This window comes from Stylophora pistillata, chromosome 4 (genome assembly GCF_964205215.1).
Source record: "Stylophora pistillata chromosome 4, jaStyPist1.2, whole genome shotgun sequence".
In the NCBI taxonomy this organism is placed as follows: Eukaryota; Metazoa; Cnidaria; class Anthozoa; order Scleractinia; family Pocilloporidae; genus Stylophora; species Stylophora pistillata.
In genome coordinates, this window is record NC_142522.1 from 31,034,856 (window position 1) to 31,045,951 (window position 11,096).

Here is an 11,096-nt window from a genome sequence, read left to right on the forward strand (position 1 = left end):
AGCTTACAGCCTCAAAAGTAGAACAACGTTACAAATAAAAGCACAATAACATGACAAGTATACAATGTGTTCCCACACTAATTAAGATGTAAAACTAAAGGGGGTAAGTTTCTAAAGAAACTGTGGTGCTGCGTCGGTGGGGGTAACTAGGTAATTTGGTAACAAACTAAGTTGAAATTGTAAATTGGCAACCGTAAAGAGTTTTTAAAAAGCTGACGTTTCGAGCGTTAGCCCTTAATCGGAGCGAACGCTCGAAACGTCAGCTTTTTAACTCTTTACGGTGGCCAATTTACAATTTCAACTTATCAGTTGATATTACCAAATTACCTTGTAAAAAATTACCACTGATAAGATACGCTTTAAAAGCTTATCTGATGAAGCCTAAAAAACAATGTCATCAGATTAGTGAATGAAAAAGAGGAGGGCGTGAACTAAGCGAAAAAAATCCCCCACAAGCATTCAAGTATTATTTAAGGTTCCCAAACAAATAATACTGTATATGAAGGAAGAGAGCTCGTGTTCAATGATGGTGAAGACGCTTGCTCTAGCCACCTGTCACGCAATCCTTACAGAACATTGAGATCAACGGAGGGCAGTTAACGACTGCACCGTTTTGAAGCGAATACACAATCCATATTCCTGCACTAATCAAAATGTTAAAAAATTACAGACCACTGATCAGATGAGCTTTGAAAGCTTATTTGATAAAGCCTATAAAATGTCAACAGATTAGTGAATGAAAAAGACAGAGAAGAGGGGGTGAATAAAGGGAAAAATCCCCCAAAATGTATTCAAGCATAATTCAACGTTCCCAAACAGAAAAAAAAAAATACTGAATATAGAGGAGGAGTGCCAGTGTTTCTGGTGAAGACACGTGCTCTTGCAATTGTAGCCCAGGACTTGAGTCCGCCTGTCACGCAATCCTTACTGAACATTTCGAGACAGCGGAGGGCAGTTCACGCAGCGAATATATAATCAATATTTGGCGCTGATGCATGGTATGTACAAATTCATAAACAATTCTCAAGTCAAAGTGTAAATATGGCAAACATATTTATTTTACGGTTTGTATCCGTCCTTGGCCGCTTCGAACTGGACGATGTTGCATTTTGGCTTATTTTGTTTCAAAAAAAAAACCGCTAAAATTTTTAAATCTCAGATAACCTGAGCAGCAGAAACGGCAAATGTTGATCAAAGTTAACTTTATATTCAGATTGGTAGCGATATTTCATTCTCAAAGCGGCCTGTTGTCTTTTCCACGTGCGCGTTTTTGATTTTTCACCTCCAATTGCATGACAAGTAATGGCGTGTTTTGACCTCTGAGTTTTGACCTCTTTTGTTTGGGGTACTAAAATTTCATAGTTTGAGTACCCCAAAATTTTGCTGGAGATATTTGAAGAAGAAACCTTGTTCTCTCGCTGAATTAACTTGATATAACCCCATGCCATGTACCAAGGTGCGATTTTTTACTCTTAATTTTGCCCTTTTTTTCCCCCAAAATGAGTGAAATATTGGAAAAAACAAAAACTCCCCAAAAATCTAGATTGCAACGAAATCGAGCAAAGAACACTTCAAATTGTTTGCAAATACGTGTTATTTTCGTTAGGAAAATATTTGGTCACATTTACTGTTTATTTCATTTTCAAGCGACGTTCAAATAATCGCCGTCTAAACCTCATGAAGCTGACGGTCAGAGCCACAAAACCGATTTTGCCGCCGTTCGGGGAAAAGAAAAATGCGATTGAACTCAAAGTATTTTTTCTATAAATAGTTCATCCAGACCTACATTCTCGCAAAGTTTGGGGATTTTCGATTTTTTCATATTGCACACCTCCGGGCGTTATTTACGGACGGCCGCTCACTGAGATCAAAATTTTCGTACATCATTTTTTTCCATTTTCGTGTTCAGTGTGTCTCCTTCACCTACTCTGCCAAATTTCAGTTTAGACCGAGCACCAGAAATATCTTTTTTCGGGCCGTTAAATTCACAATTTCGCGTCCGCCATTATTTGATCATGTTCCGGAAGTTTATCGCAGGACTCAGAGGCGAAATCAACGCGAAATCTCACATGGCAAAATGTCAAGCAAACATAACAGAAGTGCTTACTCTATTCTTACAAAAACTAAACAAAAATGACCGGGCATCGATGCGTAATTCAAAGCTGAAGTAATCGTGCAGACCATGCTGCAGGTATTTCTCTGCATCGGAGCCTTGCAAATAGATCTGAGCGGGAAAAACGGATGCATTGGTGCGACCTCGCCGAGTAAACTTCAATGCAACAGAAATATTTGTGATCTACTCCGAACACTTCTCGGAGGACTGTTTCGAGAGATCTATGTACTTTGAAGGATCTTGGCGAAGAATTCTGTCGGGTTCAGTGCCTACCGTTCAAGAGGAGAAGGGACAAGAAAAACCATCCTCAGTGCGATCTCGACGCCGGTAAGCGAAGTCTACGAACCTCCACAGATTTTGTCACCTTTACATATGAGCTGATCAGTGTCCACCTTTAACAACTCTCTGGCAAAATACCTTACACAAACGAAAGTACTCGGTGAACATTGTAAATAAGAATGATAAAATAGCCGAATTGTGGATTGATTTTCTGACCTCAAAGAGCTCACCTTTATACAAAAGAGATGAAAAATATAATTGTGTGCTCTGATTCTAAAAAAAAGCTGGCTTTAATATCAGCGAAAGCAGAACAAACAGCTTAAGACACAGAGCGTAAAAACACTTTAAAATGTAGGCTTGCAGCCAAAAAACCGAGAAAAGGAAAATTTATTTAAAAACCTGTCAAACTATCAACCATCTGACAGCCAAGTCAGCATGCTATCAAAGGGTCTCAAACTCATCCCAACGCCTGTGACAAACAAATTTAAAATCAGGCCAACTTTGGGAGATTTATTCGCAAGACGAATACGCCTCCGTTACACCTTTCACGGACAAATCAAAGAACCACTTCTGTTTCATATCAAACTGAATGCCACCGGTTCAGTCTTCTATCGCCCTTCAGAGCTACTTGGAAAATTGTCATATCGCTACTTGCAGACTGCATCTAAGCCAAAAATACTTTGTAACGCAATGAGGGCACGGCTCTAAAAGAGTTGAAACAAACTCTGCTTTAAACCTCACCGACGCCTGACAACAATAGTCATCATGAATAAGACAGAAAAAACAAAAGAGGCCAAAGTGCAACTCAACAACAGAGTTCACTTCAAACCTCTCAAAGCACCGATAGTAAAAAACACGTAGGAAAGGGTTAATGAGATCATTGACCAAATTCATCGGGGAAAACACATTGTTAGAAATGGCTTTCACAAACTCCCAATATCCGCCTTCGGATACACAATTAGCCATTGCCGAAAACTATTTTTACTAATCACCCGATCATTTCTTACAAAAAAGGAAAATCCCTTTGATTTTAAATATCTTAAATAAATTTTAAATAGCAAAAATACAGTTCGAGGGCGATAAACCGATGCGACCACAAAAGCCACTGGAAGTCCGTGCCGTTCTGTGTTTATCTTTATTCGCATGGCAAAAATTCATCGTTTGTCGGCGCAAAATTATCCACAGAAGCTTCAGATGATTTCTGGGACAATTCATGGTCTGAAAAAGTCGACATTTCCCGACTGACAACGAAACAGTTCTCACAAAAGTAATATGTGTGATTCTCTGTGCAGCGAACAAAGAGAGTTGTGGCAAAGCAAGGTATAAGTTTGTTGAGCCTTTGACGCCATGATGACGTTTTTGCGGGCTCGGCTAGAACATGTTTTCAGCAATGGCGGACGATTTTTGGACGACTTTGAAGCGGTTAAAATTGGTTATCGAAGATTTGTTTTGAGTTTGAATGGCAAAAAGGGTCTTAACTTGACCCAATTCAACATTGTGTAAACAATTTAGGCCAAAATAAAATGGTCAATTTTCGTCTCAGAGGCACTTAAAAGAACCCACTCACGAGATTACTGTGATGTGGTCTGGCCTGTTTAATGGGCCCGCAGTAATATTGGCGCAAGCTGTTGTGGAGTCCCTGCCTATCGGCGAAGCTTTTGTATTGTATTGTAATCTTTATTTAGACACGATCAATTCATCAGCCTATAAAAATACATATCACATACGCTAAGATATTTAAAATCAAAACTACATACCAGAACACTAAAGCTGTTTTCCGTGAATGCCGTGCGTTAGACTTAAAGAATGCCATTGATCTTACGTTTAAATAACCCCCGAGATTCTGTGTTCCTTATATCGCGTGGTAAACTGTTCCATAATGTGGCGCCATTGTAGCTAAAGCTTTTTCTGTAATAATTAGTGCGCGGTAGTGGAACATTAAGCTTATTTTCAGAGTCCCTGAGGTCATAAGCAGAGTCACGCCACGTAAACTTTGAATATAGATACCTTGGAGCTAGCCCGTGCAGACATCTAAACATCATGGTGGCTTTATGGATTTCCTGCTGGCGTGCAAGATTATTCCACCCTAAAAACTCGAGTAGCTCAGTTGCATCAGCATCATAGTTAGAGAATGTCAACACACGGGCTGCTCCATTCTGCAATTTCTGCAATTTGTCTCGTAGCGTTTTCCCACAGCTACCCCAAACAATGTCACAGTAATAAAAGTGAGGTTTTACAAAAGCTTGGTAGATGAGATGTAAGGTTGATGCTGGGATCAGGTGCCTAATTCGCTTTAGGGCCCCGATACCAGAGGCGATCTTTTTCGTTAGTTTTTCGATGTGACTATGCCAATCGAGTTTATCGTCTATTATTACGCCAAGCGATTTTGTAGCTGTAACCTGGCTCACTTGAGTATTGTTCATTCTAATTGTTGGTGAAGCTGTGAGAGTATTCAGTCTCTGCCTCGACCCTATTAGCATGAATTCGGTTTTAGTCATGTTCAACGTGAGTTTGTACGCTTGTAGCCAGTTGAGGACGTTTTCTAGGTCTTCATTTAGACAAAACTGAACGTTCTCAAGATTGCTTCCCGCATATGTGAGGTGCGTGTCATCGGCATACATTCTCGGTTTACAATTTGATAAGCAATTTGGAAGATCGTTGATATATAATAAGAACAATAATGGACCGAGGATGGTCCCTTGAGGGACGCCGCAAGTCAACGAGTAGCTACTGGATAGCGACCCGTTGACAGAGCATTTTTGTGTTCGGTTTTCCAAATATGACTGAAACCATCTCAAAGATTTTCCATGTATACCATAATAGTTTAGTTTCGATAGAAGGATCTGATGATCAATAGTGTCAAAAGCTTTTTTCAAATCTAGAAAAATGACGCCATTGATTATCTCTTTATCAGTATTATATGCCCAAGAATCTGTCGCTTCCAACAAAGCTGTTACAGTTGAATGATTAGCACGAAACCCTGATTGGTTTTGACATAAAATATCGTGCTCTTCCAAATGGATATATAACTGTTCATAAACTATCCTTTCAAACACCTTCGCCATTATTGGAATCACCGATATTGGGCGGTAATTGTTAGCATCACCGCGGTCACCCTGTTTATAAAGAGGGGTAATCCTTTCATATTTCCAGTCGTCTGGGAACGTCCCTTGGCTAATAGATTGATTGAAAATAACACATATCGGCACACAAATAAGATCAGCACATTCCCTGATAAACCTAGCAGATATTTTGTCAAGGCCTGTTGCCTTTGACTTGTCTAGTTTATTTAAAAGTGAAAATACTTTAGTTGGATTGGTGGGTTGGAGCTTAAACCGTTTATCTGTTGCGGTAAGATATCTTTGATAGCAACCACTATCACAATTTATCTCACTGGTAAGTTTTGGACCAATATTAGCAAAGTGGTTATTGAATTCGTTTGATAGCTCCAACGGATTAGTTATCGTTAATCCGCTCACTTTTAGTGACGCCACTGGCGTTTTCCCAGATTTTCGAGAAGTTAGCTCGTTTATAGTCTGCCAGGTCCTTCGGGAGTCGCTGGTGTGCTTATTAAAACTATTTTGGTAATAAACTTGCTTAGCTGAGTGTATTTGCTTATTGACTATATTTCTTTGTTTCTTAAATAATACCCAATCTTAGGATCATTTGTCTTGTTAGCTTTGATTTTTAATATGTCTCTATTATGCATAAGGTCTTTCAATTCAGAGGTAATCCAAGGAGAACTCCGTGAATGAACGCGCATCGTTTTCAGTGGGGCATGTTTGTCAGCGATCACCAGAAATGTACATTTCCATTGCTGTCACATAACGTTTGGGTTGGAAGACTCGTATACATTATCCAAGCATTGAGATAGAATATCATAACGAAACTTTTGGCGATCGAAATTTCGGAAATTTCTGTATGTAATAGAATTATGTCCGTTAGACATCCCATTCAGGGCAAGTTTTCTATATGCATACACCATGCTATGATCACTTATTCCGATATGACAAACTCCCGAACATGCAATCTTATCCAAGCAGTTGGTATAGATTAAATCAATTAGAGTTGATGAGGTGGGTGTTATCCTCGTTGGTTCAGAGATAAGCTGCTCGAGTCCGTAGACATCAGCAATACTCCTTAATTTGGATGTGTTATTGTCATATCGAGTAGTGATCATGTCACAGTTCATGTCTCCCAGTACAAAAAATTCTACATTTTCACTATCCAATTTCCCAATTAGGGATTCAAAAGGTAAAAAAATGCCAAAGGAGAGTCAGGTGGTCTGTACTAAGTAACAATCACAAAAGATTTTGAATTTGGCTTATGGATTTCCAAGCAAAGATTTTCTAGTGTATCCATGTGTAGGTCATTTCGTACTGTAAAGTTGATTGAAGTTTTTACAGAAGAGAGAAGCAAACCCCTCCGCCGCATTTTGTTAGTCTATCGCGGCGAACTATTTCGTATCCCGGAATATGAACTTCTTGATCTCGAATACTCTCGTTCAGCTTCGTTTCATTTATGGAAACAATATCGATATCATTGTTTGCTAATATGATTCTTAATTCGTCTATATGAGTAATTAATTGATTAATATTGAGTGATGCCATTCTAAAACCGCGCAAAGGAGGCAATATTGAGACAGATTCTTCGCCTTTTGGTTGTTTAATTGATACCGCACGGCATTGACGGACAGCACATTATCTCATTCTAGGTGCGATTTAAAATTATTATAAAACTGCTCATAAAAAAGCTAATAAATTAAATTAAATTAAGTACCTCTTTTGGCTTCATTTAAACTATTCTTAGAGCCCACAAAAAAATTTTTCTAAGGCTTAGTCAGTAAAACTTCAAAACGATTTCAAGTAGATCACGGGTCTTAATATTGTTATAACATTGCATCTTTTCCCGATCGCGGTGAAGGGATCTTTAGGGTAGAAGTAACACAGCCTCAGGAAACAAACTTTAGTAAAATTTCTTTTTACATAATCGCGCATTGAAATGTGTTCTGCCAGAATTTCTTAAGAAACAAGTGCAAACGACTTCAAAATAAATCTGTCACTGGTTTATAATCTGTCACATGAAAGCATTTAATTCCAAAAACCATTACCTATTATCGAATTAAAAGAATAAATATATCAAGTTACCTTAGATTCAATATCATTTAAAAACACGGTCGCGATTTCTGAGATATATTAGCAATTCAATAGTAAAGTAGCGTGCCCCGATCCTTCAATCTGCGTCAAGATCTCTTTTTATGTGAAGGAAAGGGCAAAGATAAATGCCTAATGATTTACGCTGTCACATATCATAGCTTTGCTACAATACAAGATAACCTTAATAAGGCCTCTGTTTTCCGTAATCATCCCTTTAAATGGCATCACCTAAAGAACTTCCCGTCTGCCAAGGGATTAACATTTTGTTCAGATTTTTGGTCGATAGGTGTTTCGTCGTTAGATGACGCCCACACGATCGTCTTATGTAACTATGTCAAGCCGGATATTTGCGGTGGCACAATTCTTTCGCCTTCTCCATATTTCTTCACTGTCATTCCTTCTTTATCTGTTTATACCTTATTAACATATTCTTTCTTGCCACATTTACAAGAGGCCTAAGGTATGTTTACGTTGGAATACCAGTTTCAATACGGTGCCTCACTTTGTGGACGCGTGAGTTTCAGTAGGAAAATGTTCCCAGGACACGGCTGGAGATACAAAAATACCCAGAGAAAAAACAACAAGAACACGTCTAAGATTCATGGAAATTTTTTAATGAAAACTTAGCTTGAGAGCAAATTTTCAGCATATTACGTCAGGGCATGTAAATTTTTTTTTATTGTATTATATTTCTTTTTTCATTCGATTTCTACATAGGGGAGTGGTGTAGTTTGACCTTTATACATAATGTTATGCTTCATTTGGAGACCATCACGCGTTGTGTTTTCATGAAATAATCCTTCGCTTTTCCTCGAGACGTGAGCTTGGGACACCTGTGGCGCAAGACACCGTTAGAATTTGGAAGCCCTTTCAGCGAATGTAACCTTCAATTCAGAGGAAGCGCCAATATAAATAATGAGCGAATCCCTCCATCCTATCGTCCTGTTCGCCTGGGGCTATATTTTGTTTGCGCGCGTGCAATGTCGAGGCACTCTCCGGATTCTTAATGAGTCAAAGTTATCGGAACATAAGAGGCTCTGTTTCAAGAGATGTGAAATTGGCTTTGGAGTGGATGACAGGGGAACATCATGTAAAGAGGTACGAAGCTATGCTTTTTGCACCTGCAGCGATGTACTTGTGGAACCCTCGCAGTTAAACAATTTAGTTCGACTGCATCAGTTTAAATGACTTTTTTTTTTATTTCAAAGCTGATACACAATCGTCACCAGAAATTCAAGCAGTAATCCTTATTTCTTTTATATAGCCAGATAATACTTCTAATCACGTTAGAGTAGTTAACGAGACGAATTTTGTCGTGGAAAATTTGGCTTGGCTGCACAGATTCAGCTAAAATTTCGTTCATAAATTATTCATATCGAAAATTACATCCCGACTGCAAAGGTGAATATATATATCTTATTAGACGTTTTGTTGTGTAATATCGCTGAGTATTTTTTCGAGTTGTGCCGTATTTTGATGAGCCCGTGGGGCGAGTCAAAAAACATGCAACGAGTAAAAATACCTAGCGATACTAAACAACAAAACGTCTAATAAGAGATTTATTATCCAACACGCCAAATTGTTATTTCAGTGCGGGCGAATTTCGGGGATATTTCTAGAGTACAAATATCGCGTAATATTTGTACTCGTCTCGGGCGTTATTTGTACTCTACGAAGCACAATTGGATATGCGCAATATTTGAGTTTGCTTATTGGGCGTATGTGAGATAGTAAGGCCGTAGTGTTCTGAACAATTTCCTCATGGGCTTACTCCCATTTTCATTTCAAAATAGTCGTGATGGGCACCCTACCTACACAATCTAAATGGCTAACACCCTCCTAATCTAACTTTAGATCAGTGGGTTCAAGCCGTTTTAAATGATCATCTCAGTCTTCCCAGTAGCTCATTAAATATGCATAAACATTTCGACCAATCAAATCCCTCACTCATCGGTTGACAAGCCAAGGTGATGGCTGCGAATTACGTCGGTTAGAGCCCGTCTTCCTTGATGTGAAGAATATTGAGCGCGATGGAAAGAAAACCACTGTATCGATTCCGCTGAGAGTGAATCTTGGTAAGCAGCCTCATAAGAGTACGGAGGAAAATAGTCAGGACACCAACAGTCTAGTAGAACAAGATGTCCCTCTTGACGATCTCGACAAGCAGGAACTCTCAACTCAACAGCAAAATCGTGTTTTGAGTATCTCTGCTAACTGGGAAAAGGTACGGGAAAAATTGCTGAATTCGTACATTGAAGAACAGCATCTTCCAGAAAATACTTACTGTGTGAACTGTCAAAAGAGTATCGCTACAACACGATGTGAATACTGTGGCCCTCGCCAGTACCTCTGTGTTGGATGTGCACGAGCTCTACATATCAATCGAAATAAGTCTCATGTACTTGAGCAATGGAAGGTGTGTATGAATATTTTGGGGCCGGTTGTATTCTAGCTACTTTTAGTGTAACATATCTGGTTAAACTGTACTTTTATCTACTTCTTACTCTCTTTATTTTAATAGGATGGGGTATTTTCTCCTTTGTATGCAGATGAGGCAACTAGCGTACTGTTAGCTATGGCCATACGTGCAGAACCGCAACAGTAAAGCTGTTCAGACTTGTGGATGCCTCAGGTCAGTTCATTTCATTTATAGTGGTTAGAAAATACTAGAATGGTTTTAAACGAAGCGTTCTTTTTCAATTTCATATGCTCCTTTGTCACATTTTCCTGCCGCTTGCCTAAAATCAAGAACGCTGATGATAATGATGCGATATTTAAATTCTCTCAATATGTCAGGGCCAATAATTGGCTGTCCAATAATTTCTAAGTATTGGACCGGGTAATGTCCTGAATGATCCCACATGCAATTAAGTTTTAAAATGATATGGCTTGCCATTAAGTCCAAAGAGAAACAATAAACTTGGCTTGCATCTATCTGTAAGAGCCTTTTCTGACGTGCTAAGAGAATATTGGCCCTTGGACTTTTCTGTACAGACCTCGCTGCACTTGGTTTGTACTTTCAAGACCTCAGGCCAATATTCTCCTAGTATGGCCCTCGCAGTTGGTTAATAAGGTGTCTACATGGCCCTCAACAAAGTAAGAGGTATGTAAAGCTGTATGTAATGTTTTTTTTTTTTTTTTTTTCGTTTTGTTTACTTAACTTTGTAAGTTGTTCATTTATTTTTTTATGAATGTCAGGAAATCATCACCTCAAATATGTACAAGTGTGTGATTGTGAGCCGCATGCTGTCACACTCTTGAAATGTCAGTTCTGGCCAGGGTCACCAACAAATCCCACCACAGGATTCAGCTTCAAACTAATGAAGTTTGTGGAGAAGGTCTTTCTTCATTGTCAAGTGTCCTTGCTAAACATCACAGAAGTGCTCGCAGAACTCAATCCTCAGCTACAACCAACACATGTAGGTTTGCTTGCAAAGAGTCTTTTTCAGACATATGACCAGACTTTTTTTAATTGATTGATTTTGGTCGGACGGTATGTTTAGGTGAGCTCAATTTACAGTATCCCTAATTCAGAATGCTTCGAAGAA

General features: G+C 38.9%; 1 protein-coding gene across 2 annotated transcripts in view; it reads left to right on the forward strand.

The window, feature by feature from the left end:
• Nucleotides 1-7,699: 7,699 nt before the first annotated feature.
• LOC111345912 (uncharacterized) overlaps nt 7,700-11,096 on the forward strand; it is a 16,396-nt gene continuing 12,999 nt past the window's right edge. Inside the window, exons 1-7 of one of the 2 annotated variants that reach the window (XM_088758653.1) lie at nt 7,700-8,008; nt 8,266-8,646; nt 9,403-9,964; nt 10,070-10,180; nt 10,543-10,651; nt 10,747-10,967; nt 11,052-11,096. The exon at nt 11,052-11,096 is cut by the window's right edge and continues 5 nt beyond it. In XM_088758653.1, the coding sequence (XP_088614779.1) occupies nt 10,630-10,651; nt 10,747-10,967; nt 11,052-11,096 (288 nt within the window). In that variant the 5' untranslated portion in view covers nt 7,700-8,008; nt 8,266-8,646; nt 9,403-9,964; nt 10,070-10,180; nt 10,543-10,629. The remainder of the gene's footprint in view (nt 8,009-8,265; nt 8,647-9,402; nt 9,965-10,069; nt 10,181-10,542; nt 10,652-10,746; nt 10,968-11,051) is intronic. The other variant, XM_088758652.1, reaches the window with a different exon arrangement.